The sequence below is a fragment of the Bacillus rossius genome, chromosome 1, assembly GCF_032445375.1.
Source record: "Bacillus rossius redtenbacheri isolate Brsri chromosome 1, Brsri_v3, whole genome shotgun sequence".
Classification (NCBI taxonomy): domain Eukaryota; kingdom Metazoa; phylum Arthropoda; class Insecta; order Phasmatodea; family Bacillidae; genus Bacillus; species Bacillus rossius.
Genome location: NC_086330.1, coordinates 347,171,307 through 347,193,030, shown reverse-complemented (window position 1 = coordinate 347,193,030; position 21,724 = coordinate 347,171,307). Strand labels below are relative to the sequence as shown.

General features: G+C 37.1%; 1 protein-coding gene across 2 annotated transcripts; it reads right to left on the bottom strand.

Annotated features, from left to right (window-relative positions):
* Positions 1-695: 695 nt before the first annotated feature.
* LOC134528185 (uncharacterized) lies at positions 696-19,796 on the bottom strand. Of its 2 annotated transcripts, none has more exons than XM_063361574.1 (5): positions 18,519-19,796; positions 17,616-17,865; positions 8,737-8,914; positions 6,532-6,707; positions 696-1,987 (listed from the first exon to the last, which is right to left on the bottom strand). In XM_063361574.1, the coding sequence occupies exons 1-5, from the start codon at positions 19,480-19,482 to the stop codon at positions 1,279-1,281; spliced, it is 2,277 nt and encodes a 758-aa protein (XP_063217644.1). In that variant the 5' UTR covers positions 19,483-19,796; the 3' UTR covers positions 696-1,278. The 2 variants fall into 2 exon arrangements, with proteins under 2 accessions (XP_063217644.1, XP_063217645.1); XM_063361575.1 differs by having other exon boundaries at positions 6,532-6,689.
* Between the last annotated feature and the right edge of the window lie 1,928 nt (positions 19,797-21,724).

Sequence of the window (21,724 nt, the reverse complement as noted above, 5' to 3'; positions counted from 1 at the left end):
GGAGAGATGAAATCATACGGCCTAGTCCCAATCTTGCCCCATGACTTCCACCTTTTTCTTGCCCTGAAGTCGACACTATCTCTTCGGAAGCAATGAAGAGGTGCAACAGAATGTGAAGAACTGAAATTGCTCAGCACCAATTTTTGTACCGGGAGGGCTTCTTGAAATTGATTTCACAGCAGGACAAATGTTATCCATCAAAGTCGATAGCGACTACTTGGAAAGAAACCCTAATGTTATGTATTGTTAAGACAATAAATTTTTCTGTTTGTGATAACTTTCCTGCGAAAAAATTATTAAACTTTTTTAGAAGATACCTTGCATAAATACTTAAACAAAGAAAGAGGTCAACTTTCTGCTAGACCATGCACATTTACAAAGAGTATTTATTTTATTTTTATGAAACATGTTATCTATTGACATCACACACACACTGATACAACTGCAACTAAAACATTTAAAAAAAAAATAACAAAAAATATTCTTTCCCAAAAAATTAAATCAGGTACAAATTAAATTATATTAAGCTCATAAAATTTATTTTAATTAATACTGCCTGAATGAGTATACAAAACGCTTTAATGTTTGAATTTTGTCATAACAAGAACTTTTCTTATATCTTAGACTGTCGCCATCTCAAATATACTTTACTGACAAAACCATAATAAAACTAGAATCTTTTAAAATAAAACTTATTTAATTTAAAAATATATTTAATCTGTCAAAGGTATCTACATGCATTAAAAAATCACCATCTTATAAATACTGAATAAGTGATTGTATACAAATTTCCAATTAAATATTTTATGAGAAACAGAAATAAATATATATAAAACATATAAAGGAACTCATATATTCTCAGAAAGTAATTTCTTTGAATTAACTGTCAAACTTTCAAATTAAAAACTAAAAGTATGCACAGAGGTTTGTAATCACTACTAGGGATAATGCACATGTTTTCTTTTACACTAACTATTCTTTCCTTCTTCATATTCAACTGCAAAATAAAATAAAAATTACAAATGGAAGAGCCGAGATGAAATAACAGGTTATACGCTTATCAATGTTTACAATTAGCATGGCCATTAATTTAGACACCAAGTACTCATTACCTTTGTAAAACTTCATTAAAACTCATTTGACATGTTTGTGATACCTGAATCAAAAAACAGTACGTATTTACATTGTAGTATTCTTGTAGGCATTAAACTTAAAAACAAATTTAAGTATTTATTATCTCTGCAATGAACAGATGAAAGTCAAGCATTTTCCAAACAATCAATTTTGTTTGGAAGAATTGTCAGCACTTGCACCATGTTCCTGAAACAGCTGCATAGGGTCAGAACGAAATACAATTTTCTGGCTGATTTCCTGGAACACTTTGCACAGTTTGAGATACCCTGAATTCTCTTCGACCGGCTCAGGGTCTACTCCGCGACTTCCCGGCGCGCAGACCTGGACAAAGTCGTTCCTTGACAGCCCGGAGGCCGAGCTGGCGTTCGAGACGCTTCGCGACTCGCGCCGTTCCGGCGTCGTCGAATCGTCGACGCTCGGCAGGCTGCGGAACCGCCGGTGGTCCCCGGCCTCTATTCCCTCACTGTCGTCGAACCGCACAGTTTCGTCAAGGTGGCAGCTCTCCGCGTCGCTGTCCACTCCGTGGGCCAACACGACCGAGGGATGCACTCTATCGTCTTCCTCGTCGTTGTTGCTGGCAATGTCGCTGATCATCTGCCACGTCGGGGAGATGGCCGGTCTGGAACTCACCACGCTGGAGGACGGAGACGAGCAGTGCGGGCGGCTTGCGTTCCTCCTCGTGACCTGAGTGCCCTCGGGAAGTTCCATCGCCACGTCTCCGTCTCCTTCGCCCATTTTCACGGAGCATTCGCTCACGGCACGAATGAGGCTGTCCAGCTGATCCTTGGCTACCTTGTGCGGTACCACATGTTTCAAATTGGTTAGCTGTTCCGAGACTATGAGCTGGATGTTTCTGAAAAAAATGAACCGCACAAACGATCATTAACTTAAATATATAAAGACAGCTGAATAACGATACATAGAATTATCAGGATGTTGCACAAATCTGTAATAATAATTACCTGTCTTATATCAAACATAATTTAAAATTTCCGTGATTCGTTTTAGTTAAAAAAAAAAAAATTTACCTAGTTTGCAATTTCTGACAGACATAAAGGAAATACATGCTTTAGGATCTTCACTGATGGCCTACTTATCCCTACACTTTCTTTATTTCACACAGAACCTTGCAAATACTATTTTATAGGTGTATGACTATGCACTAACACACCATGTGAAAGAAAAAAAATGCTTTCACAGTCTGAGTGATGGCAGACTGGAGCATGACATTTTCCACACAAACTAAGTACTATCACTGAGAAATTTTCATGACTTTTCCAGGATTTCAAATAGGTCCATTCCCTGAATTTCCAAGTTTAATAACAACGTTACTGAATTTACCCTGTTTGTGTATTAAAACTTATTCTTATGTACAGAAAAATCAGTTTCAATTAAAATGAAACTGTTACAGTTGGTACATTCTTTGGTTAACTCGCCAACAAGTTGCAACAAACACTAAAAATAAAGCTGTAAAAAATAATAGCAGACTATTATGAACCAGGAAAGAAGCATTAAAGAAGCATTTCCATGATGTCTGTACAGGTGTTGTCAGACCAAACAGTGGCAATGTCAGGTGACCATACTTTTTGGAGACATTTAAATACACTGGTAGGACTCGCCTACTTTGTAATATTGGCATGGCAAGAACACATATGTGAATAGATTTTTCTGCTGATGTTTGTTGGAATTTAATTTTTGAAGTTATACTTCTTTAGGCGCGTTATGAAAAAATGATGAGAGTGAAATTTTTTTCACAGGAAGATGGCAGACCCACGTGTATGAACATAAACCCACATTAGGGGACATACCAAACGTATTGGTGTGCCAAATGAAACTTTATGATAGAGACATTACCATGGAATTTATTTTGGTAAACTAAAATAGTCATAGTAAAGAGCAAATTCCAAGGTTTAAAAAAAAACACATTATTTTGGTATTACATCAAATACAGTACAATCCCGCTAATCCAAACTAATTGGGACCGAACCCTGTTCGGATTAGCGAAAATTATGATTACGCGGGATTTTGTCATTTAATGCCATATATTGTCTTTTTGAGGAGTATTTAGTGTCTGATGTCAAAATTGTACCAGGTTGCGAAAATGCAGAAGAGTGCGTTGAAAAGTGGACAGCCATTGACGACTGTGGCCACAGATGAAGATATCGTAGCAGCTGTGCAGGGAACGTCAACTGATCTCGATGCAGACGACAGTGAGGAGGAAGGGAACGCGCCGACTGATGATGTTTCTCACACTGCCACAGCCAGTGCCCTTGATCTGGCTTTACGTCGAGCAACATGCCGATGCAACCCAAACAGATGTTATGTTTATGCAGCGTTGGCGAAATATTGCATCTTCAAGCCGATTTAGTGCATTTCGTCAAAGGAATATTACTGATTTTGCCTCTTAGATAATGGTTTGCTATTTTACATTTTGTTTTTTGTCAATCCTGTACATAACATGAATTCTACATATAGTATGTAAGTAAATTCAAAAATTTTCAATACGTACATATGTATTTAAGTACTAAGTATGTACGTAATCTTATTTTTTCTCTTTTCAGTTAGTGAAATAGATAAATTATAAGTTTCTTATGTACATATTAATAAACGTACAACATTACTTGAAAAAAATTGTTTTTCTTTACTTTTCCTAGTTCTTAAATGTTATAAAAAAATTAAATTTTTTGTCCTAGCCCTATTCGGATTAGACGGATTGTCAGATTAGCGGGGTTTGGATTAGCGGGACTCTACTGTATAATACACATTTTTCTCGTATCCTTCTGTCAGTGGCTATACTGCGTGGTCAATATGCTGAAGGGCCGTGGTTCAGAACTCGGCGGTAGGTAATTTTTTTTTATACTTTTTTAGGTGCGTTATGAAAAAATTATGAGAGTGAAATTTTAAGATGCGCGTGCATCACTGTAACACAAAATTAACAGATTGAAGCTGCCCGCTAAACCACTCATTAAGTCTCGAAAAAAAGCTACCAACAAAATAGAAATAGAACCTCTATTAGTCGCGCATGTTGGCACGCTTGTCGCCTCTGATCACTGTTTTCATATTTACAGTATTTATCCACATGTTTCTAGTTTCTACATTCACAACACGTGTTTTAGTTTCATACAAGTGTGAATTATATATGTGCTAATAAATTATATTCAGTAGTGATTTAAATTGAATATTTTGATTAATATTATTTACTATTTGTAAATATTTGTAAAACAAATTGTGCTTATATACTTTTTCAAGTGCTCCAATACAATTGAGGTTAACTATCCGTATGTATTATTTATTGATATAAATTAAAATATTATTATTTAATATAATTAATACTAAATATTATTAAATTATTGTCAAATATTTATTATTGTTTATTTAATATTTACAAAATAAAGAAATAAATTTAATAAAACATTTAATAAAAAATTGATATTTATAAATTAAATTCGAAATTCTAATTAATATATTAATTTTTAATATTTATTATTAAACTGAATAAATAATAAAAATTTATAAAAATAAACGAATAAATTAATGAAAACTTTTTGATAAATATGAAAAGTGAATATTTAATTAAGAAAATAATAAATATTTAAAAAATGAATAAACTTAAATTAAATTTCTGAATTTATTATTAAATTTATTTATTTTCTTTTAAAATATTAAATAATCAATAATAAATATTTAAAATTAAGAATCTTATAATATTTAGTACAAATTATGTCATATATATTTATAATTCTCAAAATTTTATTTATTTAAAATTTCAATTTAAACTGAACTTTCTTGACTGTGTTGACTATCTTTTTACAGCCCTTTTATTATTTTATTGTACTAATTAATTATTTGCATGCAATTAAAAACTATTTTTTAATGATGCCAAAGAAGTATAACTTTTCACGCGCGTACATAAGTACATGCACCCTTTTTTTTTTTAATTGTGACAAACCTTTTTTAACTACCCCAAAAAATGGTATGCCAAATTAAAAAAAATACATTACTTAATGTATAGCCTTTTTATCCAAAGACCAAACAAAACATAATAAAAATTACATAATGATTGCTTACATATTGGTTTCATAGTCTAAAATACTGATGAGTAGGCTAAAGGAGTAGCAGTAGTTTACAAATAGCAAGAGTAGCTATCTGAACTCGAAATGGCATCCAAAAACACTCCAACTGAGTGCAATTACTGTGTAAGGTTTTGAATCCGGCATTCTGTGTTTCAGCACACATTTTATTGTTCGGCACCCATCAGACTGCCCGCATTCAGATTCCTGTGCGTGGATTCTGGCAGTTTACTTTGGGTGCCAAGTCACATTTCTGCACTGCCAGCATCATTAGTTCGCTCAGCGTTTATCATTATGTAGTGTTGGTTTTCATTTCATTACAGTGTTTCCTGTTTTCTAGCGGGTTCATTTTCATTTCACAAGTACATTTCAGTCATGACATGTAAGGAAGACCAATACCATCTGTATATTAATTTTCCTTTGGTAGTCCCATAAAAATTATACTGATGTTCAATAATCCATCAAAATCGCTAAAACAACATGGTCATAGTCCCAAACACAGGTTTAAAACTCTTTCACTGTAAAATACTAACATGTAGTATTTGTATACATGACTTTTTACAACAAACCAGCAAACTATAGTTATCATCTTGACACACACACACACACACATGCACACATTGGCTTATGCTGCAATTTGTTGTATTTGTGTTTTCTGTTTGTTATGCTACATGCACAGCTAGTTTTAACTGTTAAAAGACAAAACTTATCTGAAAACTTTAAATACTGTGAAATTCAACTTAAAATAAAAAAATACTGCCAGTAAAAGTAAAAAAAAATTCAATGAAAATATTGCTATGTATACATCCTGTCCAGTTGGTAGTGTATTAAGAAAATTAGTATTGAATGAGCTGCATTAAAAATCGCTGTCCATTGAAATACTTTTATTTTAATTAATGCATATAAGAGTACTAATCATTAAAGAAAATATTAATTTTTTTGTAACACGAATGTGACAGTGTCTCGTTATCAATGCATGCATACAATTTACTGTGATCATGAAATACTGAATCTGACATCAGCCAGAGGGATACTGAAATTTGTTTCTGAACAAGGCTTCCAAAAATGTCCGGTATTAATAAATTGTAGCTTAAAGTCTCGTCTATATCGGTGAGAGGTAACCTAGATGAGAATAAAGCATTGACACAATGAATGTGTGTGGGAAACAGGAGTACCCCTAAAAACAAACAAACCCAAGAAATAATCATCACTTTTCTCACCAACATAAAACACTGGGTTTGATTCCACCGAGAATCAAACCCAGATCACGTTGGTGTGAAGTGAGTGGTCGGACGACTGTGGCTCCCAACTGCAGCGAGATACGTACTTGACGAGCTGCTTCAAACCCTCCACGTCCCTGCTCCTGTCCTCAAGCATGAGACGGTACTTCTCGCTGTCCAGCCTCGCGACTTGCAGCTCCATTTCCAGCCTCGCCACACACTGATTCGCCTCGCGGAGGCGCGACGCCATCTTCGACTGTGCCTCCTGAAAGGAGTTGACCATCTGTAAAATCAGCAACGCTCTAAACCGGTGATGACCAACTTCACTCTTTTTGAGGGCCAGATAACATTTTTCAAACCAACTCGAAGGCCAGACACACATGAATTAATCTTAAATGTCTTGGTACAAATGTTTATGTCGTATTATTTTGCTGAGTAACCTATTAATGCAACATATGGTATGTGATGAAGAAACGAAAAGTAATTCTCTTAAACACTGTATTTATAAAAATAAATCAAATAAAGAAGAATAACAAAAAATATATATATATAGTACAAAAATACATGAAAATTTTTCAGAAGTTCTGTGAAAAATATCATAGCTTCAATACAGTGTCTGTTACCAACTTATTCTACACATAAAAACAAAAAATTTAATAAACGACAGTATATATGATAAGATTTCTTTGTTGAAAGATTCTTCAACCAGTCCGAAAGAAACAATATCGCAAGCCACCAGTTTGGCCGTCACTCTCTAAGCCATAACCCTCCAAAAGAATTTTTTTTTAATAAATATTGATATTTAACATTGGTCGACGAGGTCACAAGGGACAGTAAAGCCGGAATTACAGTAGCCCAAAGCCTTCATTAGTTAATTGGTTAATCACATCACCAGTGGCCAATCAGATGACCTGGTAAATTCCATCCATCTGTCTTTCAAAAGTTTGGCAAACTCACTTTCGACGGACAGACAGAATTATACCTACGGTTGGTTGTGCCAGTCAACTATTGTCATGATACAAGCCTCTGGAGTTATTTTTGTCCATTCAACTGTTTTTTATAGCAACACTGAGGCTGTTAAAACTCACATCCAATAAATTAAATCATGACTCTGGAAATTTCCAAGTCCATCTTTTCATCTAGTCTATGAGATAATTACAGCAGGTACCTAATAAAGTGCAACACAACTGAGGAATTTGTCCACAGTATTAGTCTATGCATTAAGTTATAAAGGCTCCAATTATTGAGAAGACTATTGTAGTCTTCTGCATACTTAACTCAGTGGTGATTTTAAGATTCTTAACTCTGAATAGTTACAAAATTAAAACTTTCAAACATGTATACATGTTTGAATAATACTCACATTAAATTCAATGACTTGTAACCAAATAAAAGTTTTTCAAGTTACCTCCAGAATTTATAATTGTAAATAATTTCTAAATCTTTAAGAACATTCAAGACTAAAGATGATATTAACCGAAATCTTTGAGTTACTGGGTCAGGTAAAAACAGAGCAGGGTTGTGTAGATGTGAATAAAACATGTTTAGCAATAACACATGATGCCGCAAGAACCTCAAGGAACAACAATATAATATTTTTTATAACCAATCATGGTTGTGAGCCTCAGATGGACAGTTTTGCCATAATCATCATTTTAGATACTGTCTACGACACCCCATAACAAATAAAATTCATGCATGATATTTTTACATGCTGACAAGTAATTCATAAATACCAACAGTGCCTTAATTTAAATTAAAAACCCTTAGGTTTACAATAAAATGACTTCACACACATGCCACTGTGCCACATATACATTTTATTCAAGGTACAATGTCAGATAACATTATAACATACACTCTGCTTTGAAGGGCGGCACTGGATTTTTAGAGCCCTTCTAAACAATATATATGGATACATTAAAAATAAATTGCCTAATTGGGTTTGAAACCATGAACCTGAGAGTCGGTAGCAAACATAATATCATTACTCAAGCCTTGAGCCTTGAGACAACCATGGATCAAAAATAATTAATGTGGCAAAGTAGAGTAACTACGATGGTAATTAAGTAGGGCAAACCAATACATACATACATTCATGCAAATGTTCTCGGTATGCATCAACAAAGTGCAATATCATTATTATTAGTCTTCCTAACCATCACTGTCAAAAACTTACGAAATCAATCCAAAATTTGCATACCCCAGCAACAGACAGCACAGTGATTAATAAAGACTCGGACCATCACACTGAATTCCTTTATGACAGTTCAAGTTTTGTAGAGAGGAGTGAGCATTACTAGTATACATACCTTGTTCTCATTTGTGAGCTGGACTGACAAGTTTGAAAAGTTGGTAAGCATTTTCAGTTGGTCATCATTTTTTACCTTCAATTTTTTCATCTCTTCAGTTAGTTCATAGATCTTCTGTTGGTATTCCCTTTCTTTGATTTCTAAAATTTCAATTCTTTTCCTTTTATCAGTCACCTCTCTGTGAACATTTTAGGTAAAGAAAGCATTCTCAAAATTTTTACTACAAAATGATGCTATTTAGAAAATATCTAACAATTAAAAAAAAAAATTAATAAGTCATTGGCTATATATAATAATATTACAAAATATCATGATGACTATTAAACTTGTATCTACCTAACTTTCGAAAGCAATATACAACTAGCCATACATTCTTTCCTCATGAAGAACTAATTCCATGTTAACATAACGACTACATATAGCACTGTCTGTGCCAAATGATGAAAATTCATGCTGTTGAGTATATATAGCTACAGGAATCTGATGATGTGGCCATCAGTCATTATTACGATAACATTCTGGATGCAGGCGGGCCAACACAAATGCCAGCTACAAGACAGGGAGAGAGAGGGGTAGTCACCAACATGGCTCGGACAGTAGAATACAGTATTTGGATCACTTCATTCAGCATGTAAAGCCATCTAAGGATATTCCTGTACTGCTCATACTAGAAAACCACGAGACACACATTTCTATTGCGTTCATTAACAAAGCTAAGGAGTCCGGGGTTGTAATGTTGACCTTCCCACCACATACCTCGCATAAGTTGCAACCTCTAGACAAAACTGTATTTGGACCATACAAAAAGTTTTATAATGTTGCTGTAAATGAATGGATGCTCTCCAATCCTGGCAAACCCCTGACCATCTACGAAGTAGCCCAGATGTGTAGTAAGGCCTACTTGCAAGCATTTTCTGCAAAAAACATTGTCAGCGGCTTTGAAGTTACTGGGATACACCCACTGAATGAAAATATTTTTGGCGATGAAGAGTATTTACCCTCTAATTTTACGGATAGACCATATGAAAACACTGAAGATGCAAGTTCTGCTGTGCAGCCAGGACCTTAAACAGTGGGAACTTCAATAGCAGCTAATGGCAATCAAGTTGTGGAAGCTGGACAATCCAGAATATCTCCATATGTGATCAGACCATTTCCTAAGGCTTTGCCACGCAAGAAAACAGGTGGACGGAAAAAAGGAAAATCTATGATCATGACAGACAGGCCAGAAAAACTCACCATTGAAGAAGAAAAATCCAAAACAAAGAACAAGAATAAAACAAACAACAAGAAAAGAAGGCAGAAGTCATACCCATGAAAAAGAAAGTGAAAAGAAAATTGACTTATTCAAGTTCGGAAGATGACTTCGGCGTAACTGAACAAGATACAGATTCAGAGAATGAAACATTCAAAAGTCTACTGCAAGACACAGCAAGAGAAGAAGAAATTACAGAAGAAAGGTCATAAGAGAACACAGTGAAAGCAGGAGACTTTGTCTTAGATTAATGGGAAAGAAAAAGATTTTTTATTATGTGGCTGAAATAAGTAATGTCGTTAACAATTCAGAATATCAAGTAAAATATCTAAAGAGAGTAGAGAAAACTAATAAGTTTAAGAGAGAAAGTGAAGACAATTTTGATATTGTTGAGAGTGATATAGAGAAAAAACTCCCCCAACCTATTGCAGTTGGAGGTTCTGAAAGACAAATTTCACTCTTGTCATTCAGTGTTGATTTTAGTTCACTTACTGTACATTAAGTTAGTAAGATATTGTTTAATGTTTTGGCCTACTAATTGCCTAACATGTGATCTTTGTAGAGATTCCTTACTTTTTTAACTTAACTTACCTGTTAATACTATTAGATTACTTTAAGTAAAATTAAGTTATTCATTTAAGGTTTTTATTTAGGGAATACTAATTGAAAATCCTATTTACAAAGGTGCAATACAAATGTCCAAAGGTACATATATATATAATGTACCTTTGGACACATAGCACGTTTTTTTTGTTTGTCTTAGAAAAAAGTAAAATTTTAAGAGATAAGTTTTGGGGAAAAAATACATTTTAACCTATGAAAACCAACAATTATTTGACTGTAATCAGAATTAAAGTATTGTAAAAAACCTTGTAGAAAAAATGTTTTTTCTGAAAATTGTCCATTGGTACAACACTCTCCCCTACATTTAAAATATGAAATTATATATAATTTTTAAATTTGATAATGTAATTTCTGTTTTACGATTAACTCATACAGAAGTCATGTAAAATTCTGATGCAGATGGTTTGGTGCGTGACGATGTCATTATGGAAATTAAGTGCCCTCTTTCAGCAGATAAGTACCAAAGTCCGAAAGAAGCTATCAATAATGGACAGGTAAACATATTCAGCTATATATGTGTTCATTTTATCTGTTTAGTACTGCTAAATACAATGACCACTTATTGAAAATGAACTTATAGATTCATTTTGTACAATATTTGTGTCATAAAACATATCATGTACTGATTCCAGATGACTTACTGCGCAATAATTAACGGAAAACCGCTACTGAGACGTGATTCAAACTATTTTTATCAAGTGCAAGGACAGATGCACATAATGGGAAGAAAATATTGTTACCTTGTGCTTTACACTTCCCACTGGATGACATGTAATTATCGAAAAATACGACGCTTTCTGGTGCGAAAAAAATGGAAGCATATTTGTGCAGGTATTTTTCTTATTATTTTACATACAATTATTGAGTAGAGCAGTAAAATGTGTAGTTCATACAGTGGTGCTAAATGAAGTCTACATTTATATGCCTCTATGGTTCTTCATTTTTGTAACACATCTTTCACTGTAAGGTTTTTATACCACTGATATCAATTAACAACATATACATTGCATTACTGGTAGTTTTTTCGTAAGCAATTATGGTACACACACACACACACATTTACGACTCAAATATGTCTTCTTATCAACAGCTTAACATATACAGAGAACTTGCACTGTTAAAATAAAAATATAATTAAAGTTTATGTTTACACACATACAACATACCTAAGTGAATTTATTATTATGTTTGTTTCCGATTCTACAAGAAATGTCTGCTGCAAGAAATAGTAAACCCTCAGTTTTCAAAACGGTTTGCCAAGATGGATATTAAGGATCCCTTATACATAACAGCCCAACAAGAAGCCCAGAGGGCCAAAGAAGAGATACTTGTGAGGAGCTGTAAATGAAGATAGAGTGAACCACAGCTTAATACTTGTATTTTGCACCACTTTAATGTATGTATTTAATATAATATCAAAAATAAATTAATTTTTCAAAACACACAAAATTTTAAAAAAAATTTCTTGTGTATCCCAATATTTAAAATTGAACATAAATTTAAAAAAAAAAAAAAGTGAAAACAGTATTTCAGATTCATACAAATTTGCTGGTATTGGGAATGTTGGGGTTGTGTTCCAAGAGACTATTTTGCTTACGAAAATTAACTCTCATCTGATATGCAAAATTTGATGTTTTCAATTGCGAAAGTTACAGTTTAAAGGGACGGCAATATGTTTTTATTTCTGGAATTTCAGTTCTCTTGAGTTTAATGATTTTTTCCTGAAAGGCTTTCTTACTAACGTATTGAAGGAGGAATTGATAGAACACCACGCCGTTTTGATTACTTTTATTGTATAACTTATTCACAATGTTCAATAACAGCAGGAGCCGCGGAAATCAACTGATATTGATCCTAGCCTCCCACCACGGCGATCCGGGTTCAAACCCCAGTGGGTTCCATCTCCGGAACATTGCATGTGGGAATTGTGCCAGATGATTTCGCTACTCCGCAGGTTTTCTCGCCCTTTCATTCCGCACTGCATCATAACACGCTTCAATAAAAGAATCCTCAAAATGCAATGTTTTAAATATAATCTTGCAATGAAAAAATTAAGAAAAGGAAACAAGCTATCAACGAACCAAAAGGCCATGCCGATAATCCGTCTTGGTTTCAGGAAACGTGAGTTGCCACTTTCTTATCGCTCACATGCCTGCTCCGCATTCACTCAAGGTGTTGGGGATAGAAGCAACATATCTCCACAAATAGATGTCCTGTTTTCATGAGAGAAAATATTTAAATTATTTAATTTTGATTACTAGTTTTACAGGATGATTATTATTCAAGTAATGTTCAGGTTGCAAATTACTATAGAACATGGTAAGGTGCGAGTCTAAGACATAGCTTTCTGTGGTATTTATGCTGCATTCGTTCACTGAAATCAAGAAATTTATTTTAAAAATGGTTTATTTTCCATTTTTTTAATTTAGAAATTTTAAATCTTTTTAAAAATATAAAAAGTCTCAGACAACTATACGACATTATATTACTTACATCCAAAAGGTTTATAGCTTTAACTTCATTCATTCTCCCAAAAAAGATAAACAGCGGTACACATATTTCCCACTATTTAGCACACCGTACCCAGCAGCCTTAACAGTGTCAATGTGACAAGAGGTTTGAGATTTTGAGAAATATTAGTATAAACAGAAAAGCTAGGACTGTGGAAAAAAATTGAGGTCATTAGTCATATGCGATTACACGTACAGTGCAGAAACAAATCATACCAGACGTGGGAATTACATTCCAGTGTCTACTTGGAGGAACAAAAATAACAAAACCCCTCCTCAGAAGTTATCTACATCTCTTCAACTTTTAAATACTTTGTCTTTGTTGTGGGGAAATGGTTGATAAAGAGGCTTACAAGAAGCATCCCCATTGCAATCAAAAATGTGCCAAACGATTACTGTCCCAAAAATTTCAAGTATTTGAAGAATGTATGCAAAGTGTAACATCTGTTGTAAATGGATGTAAATAGCATTGATAGCAAAATTGACATGATTGCGATCAATGCACAATATAAAAATTCATGTTATGAAAAGTCAGCAGTGATACCCTTGCCATACGTCAATCTTCAAACTTCTAACCCCACCTTAATTAACACCCATCTTTATTTCAGGCTGATGAATGCAGGATGCAGCAACAAATTTGTATTGTTACATTTGATCAGTCAATTTTCGTTAATGTCATCGATATACTCTCCAGGTGGACGAAACTGATGAGCTGTCCAAGGTGATTGTGAGATTAGGTGGATTTCGTCTATTTATGAATTACATGGGTGCGGTGGGCAAAATCATAAGTGGCAGTGGTATGGAAGAATTGTGGAGTGAAGTATTTGCTAAGAATGCTGTTGTCCACATGCTTAAGCAAGAGCATTATGATCTCATTCACTTTCTTGGGCAGCTGTGGCTTTTTTTATTTTGGAGCGTTGTGAAGAACCTTGAAACTCTCAGGGGTATTCACGAGGTGATAAACTTGTCTTCCTATCAATAATCTATTCTATCTTTCTATCATACGAGAGCTGTATCCTCCAGCACGATGAAGACACTAGCAGAAAGACCCCCATACAGCTAAATTAAGACTGCAGTGTTTCAAGAAAGTTTCTATAATTAATGATTTAATAAGAGCAGAAATAAATAATGGTGATTGGAACCTTCTTCTCTTCTCTGTCAAACATATTTAAGTTTACCTCCATGCAGCTGGGCGTAGTCCTTATGCTAAATCAGCAACATCCCCCCCCCCCTATTCCACCAGAATATGTCCAAACAAAAGACTACTTTATCGAAATAAGAGTTACCTTTAGTTTTTTTACAGTCCGACGATAGGATAAATTAAAATGTGGTTTTTGGACGGACATGACCATACAACAGTTACAAATGGGATCTATTAGCGTGGACTCAGATATCCTAGTACTCATTGCTGCACTCACTGATGCAACCCCAAGGTGCCGTGTACAAGTTAGTTCAAGGAAAATTCTATCATTGGTATAAACGTTTACTGCAGCATACTGCAGAAAATTACACAAAGCCTTTGGTAACATGACAAAACACCTAAGTACTTCTCATACACGTTATGGGATGCGACACAACCTCTACTTTGTACAGAGAGGTTCAATCCCACGCTTCAACAAGCTACGAAATGAAAGTGAACTGCAGAAAGTTGTGGAAATATTCAACTCGTAGCCATCGAATAATTACGTTGCATGGTTAGGAGAAAAATTAATTGTCCATTTAAACAGAGGTAAATGTTCACAGGGACTTGACAAAACCAAATACAAGAAATATGTTCAGACCGTTGATAAAAAAAAACCTTGCAAACTACATTATTAATCTTATGAGTCTTCCTCCTACTTCAGCTGCCCCCCGCTAGCATAGTGTGAGTATATAACCAAGTCCCAGGCATGCAAGGGTAACGTCTTTTCAGTAGCGCATCGGACAGGAAGAATATAAGTACAATTTACCCCTGGCACCAAACAACCTGCTGCAGCTCATACATTGTGAGTGCCAAAGAGACTGCTCCCGAAATTGAGTGTGCAAAAGAAGTGGGTTGACATGCACCACTATGTGCAGCAATGTGTGAAAGAGCCCTGCTTCAATCGGAATATTCTGGATTCCGAGGATGAATACCCTATCAAAAGTAAAGGTGATACTGAAGATCATGTTGAAGCCAAACGTACACTAGGCTCAATATAACTCCGAGCTTGAGCTACGTCACACATGAGGAGTAGGGACTACAACACGTGTGGGGGGTTGGGTGGATAAGGAGGGGGTATAAGCAGATACGGCGACCTTGCACAGCAGGTAGAGAAAAGCAGAAAACATTGACCACTTACCACTGACGTTCCAAGCACTACCTCAGTTCTTCAACGCCACTGACTGTTCCATCCGAAGAGTCTAATGTGTAAACGTCACTGCTGTCACTGTTTGCATCACCTAACTGAACAATCACTTTATCAATTGATAATTGAAATTTCAATGTCAAAACGAACATCCTTATTCCAGTATTCATTCTCGAGTGTCTTGACGTGATTGCAAATCGGTATCCAATATTCTGGACCCATTCGGTTGAATATCTCCTCGCAAAGTTTTTTTACATTTGCCAAATTGCAAGTAACATTTCTTGAAGCGACTTCTCCTTTAACTTTAGCCCATAAGCTTTCTATCGGATTTAAATCCGGATGATAAGGGGGCAGACGAAGTAATGTGTGGCCACTATTTACCAATAGTCTGTCTGCCGAGTACTGCACTTGCGATGGTTTGTGCTTCTTTATGAGGTTATAAAAGTTTGGTTTGAGCATGTCGCTAGTAAAGGAAATATTCTCCTTACTTAACCACTGCTGCATTTCCAATTTTGTCGAGCTGGAGGTAGGCGTTTTATTTATTTTAACATTGTGATAAGGAGCATTATCTATCACAACAATACTGTTTGGTGGAAGATTTGGTGTTAATTGTTCGGTGAGCCATTTTTCATAATTATCTTTATTCATGTTTTTGTGATAATCCCCTGTTGCCTGCTGCGACTTCCACATTGCCAGAGCATTTGGGATAAAACCTTTTTCGCCACCTGCGTGAATCATTATTAATCTTTGACCCTTCGCGACAGGCACTAGTAAACCATTTGAGGACATGTCACTCCACATTTTATTTTTTACATGAGACGACAATATGTACGATTCATCCATGTATATAATTGTGCGTTCATCGTTTCTATATTGACGCATACTCTTGAGATATTCTATACGTTTTTGCTGAATATCTGATTTTTCTATTAAAAGTAAGCACTGCGATTTGGTTTTCTGCCACCTGAATCCTAGCTTCTTCAAAGTCGTCCTTAAGGTTGTATTGCTACCTTGGTAATTTATGTCATTCTTTAGTTTACGTCGTACAGTTTCGACAGTCGGCACACGTTTTTCAAGTAAGTAAAAATTGTACACAGTACGTCGTACCACAGCTTCATCAAAGGTGTCCAGTTCGTGTTTACATGTTTTCTTTAGCTTCTTGTTGGGCGTCTCGGAAGATGTTCCTTCACCAGCTTCAGTCCTCTTAGCCTCCCTTTTAATTGTTTGTACAGTCGTGCGAGACACACCTGTCGCCTTAGCTGTTCTCAGCTGTGCTTTCTCTAGTGAAATGGAAGGTTCCTGCAATCGCGCTTCATTTTCCATAAACTGCAGAACGTTATAGACGATTTCCCGCGCCTGCGAGTGCAGTATTTTACTCTTAACTTTTGACAACACTGGAGGCATTTTATGTATAAAGTTGTACTTTACTGAAGTACTGCCCTACATATATAACACTGGCTCTGAACAAAAGTGATACACTACATGCACACAAACCTCAGATCCAAACTATAAACGAAAACGTTTAGTAAGTACCACGGATGTGTTAACGAACATATTCGTCGGATTTCACCGAAGGACCACATTTTCACTCTGTGCAGTAGCGTGTAGCCCCTGTTATCAAGTTACGCATAATCGCTCAATGCCGCGCCGTGTCTGCCCTCCCCAATGTCGTGACTCACGTACACACATCCATTTTCTAACCGTCACCCAGGCTCGGAGTTATGTTGCGTCTACTATAGGTACCAGCATCTCAACCAAAGAAATACGAGATTACTGAAAGACACCACTATGTCAGCCGTACTGCACACTACCTGTGTATTTAAACATGTTCCCTTTTAATTAAAAAATTAATTCCATAAAGTGATAAGTTTCCAAGAATTCTATAATTCTTCAATGAAAAAAATTCAGTCTTTATGTTTTGAAAACTGTTTTATGTTAGTAAAATTATATAAACTCTATATTTTAACCTTTTTATTGCAGTAATGAGTTCTTCTTCCAAAGCAGAAACATTTGGCACCACAAGCACCTCCACTGCTGAGTTATGGCATTTTTTTGGGTTTTAATTATGCATGATTTTTTGCAATTCTTCTGGGGGGGACCTAAAAAATGTATTTCAGATCCAGTCTAACGTAGGTTGGGCAATGTTGGTGAGGGGTTACTTACGCTTCCAGCTGCTCCTTGTTCGTCGCCAGCTGGCCGCACCGCGCCTCCGACTGCCGCACAGTTTCCCGGAGGGCAACCACCTCCACAGCCTCCCGCCCGGGTGTGGACTGGGCCGGCTCGCGCGACTTGGAGGGGCAAGAGAGCGAGGTCGCCGGCTGCTGGCACTTGACGCACTTGTTCTTGACGTGGAGCCTCTTCAAGGTGTCCTCCATTTCGCCAAATATCCTCATAACTCTCCCACTGGCCAACGCTGCAACAGCACCAGTACGAGAATTCCAATATTACAGTGGGCTCCAAACCACTTACTCTGTGCTCACAAATTAAGTCATACAGGGATGTTGGAATCGAACCAAGCTAAATGAGGACAATGCATAGGCAATCGCAGCGACCGACAGTTAAGTGTCAGAAGTCCCCTTATTTTATTCCCTAACACTAATATAGTGTTGAATATTTACATCCACAAGAATGGACTTATCCTGTCATGAAAAGCTGCATCAGTGATTGTGAGAATCCTAACAAAACTGTAAATGTTTAAAGTAACTGCTTCTGGAGAAATAGGTGAATATTATATTTTTTTTTTTTTGAGAGATTTCTTTTTATTTAAAATTTTCAACAAAGATGCTAAGTATTAATAATTTTGCTGACACAGACATAAAAATTTCTAATTATATTTATTATTTGCCTTATTTTAAAGACGTCAATACTTCCAAAATTTTCAGTGAACTGTAAGTAACTTACAGGTTTACTAGCTACAAGGAAATTGAGTACCAATTATAAAACTCCAATACAAAATTATAGCAGCATTAACTACGAGACATACTTTATAATTTTGCATCACATTAAAATCATTTCACATGTCCATATTTAAACTAGGCAACAAATGAAGCATTTAAAGAAACTTACAGCTGTTGCTTAAAATTCCTTGCAGCTCTGTTACTAAAAAGTTCAACACTCTGATTGGATCAACATTTGCCAAGGCTATTTTAATATCCTTGCGATATTGGTCACTGTCACAAGTACTACCACAATTGTCAGCACTATCTCGGAGAAGGTCCCGTTCAATCATTGGCCGCTGACCAGAAGTTACAGAACTGGACGCACCAACATTTTTACAGCTTTTAATTCTGCTGGTTGAATTGTCCACTGTTGATTTACTGCTGAGCTGTGTGTGACTGGGAGCATGTGCTTCATTGACGTTTGTACTAGATTCACCACGCTCATTCACATCAGCAGATTTAGGAATGCCAGCACACTGCATCAAGTGATTGTGATTTACTTCTACTGCAGTTACTGATGGATTAGTAAACGCGGTGTCTCTCGATTTCAACAGTTCACACCACGGACGATGGTTTCTTTCGCTTCTCTTGTGATATGTCGTGCACTTATTTTCAAGAGGGAGATGAAAACGTTCACCACCATCATCCCCACGCATTTTAGACGATAAGTCTTCACCGGGCTGGGCACCTTTCCTGACGCGTGAACGAGATCGCGAGCGTGCGCGTGTACGATCGATTGGCTTCGTTCTGACCGTTATCTCCACAGTGGCACCCGAGTTCTCAATAATTTCTTTATGAATAACTTTTTCTTCAACATCCTGATTTTGTACTGGAGTCAGTACACTTCTCCTGGTATAACCAGAGCTGTGTGGTTTGCCTACAATATTTCTTTTCGTATTTGTCTCACTAATACTGGTTTTACCTTCTTTCGCATTGTACCTCGACGGTTTCTTTGACAGCGGCTTATTAGCTGGTCTCGACACGATAACATGTTTCCCACTGCCATCTGATAGCTGGGACAGCGCGTTCTCTTTGGTGTTGATTTCTCTTTCCAAATCACGCAAAGTCTTGTTTAAATGATTGGAAAACATGTCATGTTAACCTATAATGAATGTGATCAATTCAATCCGCTTACCATAATCATTAAAAAAAAAAACTCACACAAGTTCAAGTCATCTGACCCTCATGTAATGATAAGATACTTATTAAATTCATTACGTTTAAATTTTGAATACAAAAACAAAACATTTATAAAAAAAAAACCAATAGCAATAGTCGCAGAGATACTACAGGTGCTGCCAATCATCAAACATTTCATCAAAACAAAATAAAACAGTGTATTCCTATTTTTAGCTGCAAGCATTGAAACTCTCGGAAAGTTGCAATTAGAGAACGTCCATAGAACATTTATGGATATGTTACAGGTAATACTAGAAGAAGTAAACTGATTATTACACGGACTAACTATCAATATCAAAGTTTTTTTGGTTTAAAGTCCGAATAGTAGTTATAAACAATTTGAATTCGGCATTTACCTACAGTGGCGTCTCGTCAGGGCAAGCAAGGCAAGCAGTGCTTGCCCAGGCAGTTTCCAGACATTGTATTTTTTAAATAAATATTTTATTCAGTATAGTATTTTACTTTGGCTCGTGCCGTTAGGTGTATGTATTTTTTACACTATCTTCTTGGGACCCAATACTGTGCGCTGTGCGCTATAAGAAAAGAACTCGTTGACACACAAAAAATGCTGTTTTAGAAGCGTTGCTAGGTTTAGAAGCGCTGGTAGTACCGCTTTCAGCAGGAAGGCTGCCGCAGTAGTTTCCTTTCGGAAGGGGGGGTGGCATGATACAAAGGTTCAGGGAGGGGATTGGCTGTAAAAACACGCGGTAGAAGCTACGAAGGTAGCGCTTTCTTACCGAACTGAAGCGAAGATGGCCGAAGCAGACGGTGGAATTCTTCCGCCGACTGCTTCGGCTATGTCCGCCACAGTTCGGCAGGGCAGGTGGCGAGGTCGCGTTTCAGTCGGCGGTCGTCTCTCGGGGCGCGCGCATCTCTCTCGCGGGCTGTCGGCTGGCAGTGCGTGGGGGATTTGTGGCCGTGCGGGAGGCGGCCTAGCAGTGCCAACTGCTACCGACCGCGTCCCGCGGGTGGTGGGTACGGGATCCCAGCTCGAGAGTTTCAATCTCTCTGGGGTGACTGTGAATAACCAAAAGCAGTCCGCGGACCAATGGCCTGCCTGTGGAGTCGTTATTACGGCTATCGGGGTGAAAAGTAGCCTGAATGCAGCTCGGCGCGTGGCAGAAAGCAGTTCCGTCGGCGAACAGGGGCACCGTCGGCACCGCAGGGGAGCTCGATGTGCCCTGGGTGCGAAGTGTAGATGAACTGCGGGCTGGAAATTGCGGAGCTGTGAACTGCCGCGCGCGCAACGGAACTGAACAGCATCGTAACTCTGAAGGAAGAGATGGCGGCGCCTTCAAGTTGGGGCCCTTTTGGAGCCAGTGGTAGCCTGGGCGGCGCGACCTTCAACCGTCCCGGGATTTTGGAGGACAAGAGGGTCCGTCTCGCAAGATACTTAATTCGCCTGAACGACTTACCCCCACCCTGGCTTGAAAGGTTGTTGGCTGTTGACTGGAAGAAGGAAGATGAAGATGGTGCAATGTCAGGCTGCCTTTCGCCCTGTGCGCCCGCAGTACGAGCCGGTTTACTGGCTCGTCTGCCCACATCTGGTTTAACTGTGGCTGCCTGGGGAGCTGGGCTGGGCTGACGAGTGAAGTCGCCCGCCCCTGGGGGCGCATGCGCCCCTGGTTAATAATAACCCAGGAGTACCCAACATTTAAATACGGGTCACAAGGCCCAAGTACCCAACTCTAGCATGGTTGATTTCTCAGCCCCTCCAACTCTTCTTACCTGGACCCGTCTTCCCTCTTGTCCAGTAGTTACCTGCTTGCTTAATGCATGTTAATTGATCCCCGCATGGTTAAAAACCCGCATGGTAGAGTGTATAGGCTTCGGCCTGAGACACACTTAGGTCCTCCCTGGACCCTCCCCTTACACACTTAGAATAATTTAGGCTAGGAAAAAAAAATCGTGGCGTTTCAGGAATGATTGACGTGCCAGTTTCTTGGTACACGTACCAGTTAACAGAGTTTCTGATCAACGTATGAAGATAATTTCTTTTGTGTTGGTACGAAAAATACCAAGATTTAATTTTTACTATTCTAGTACATTTTTATGAGGTTCTTCTCTTTATTTTAAGTACTTACTTTGCCATATGTGTTGTCTGTTTATATATTTTGTACCAGATATCGATGATACTACACTCCCACTTAGTAT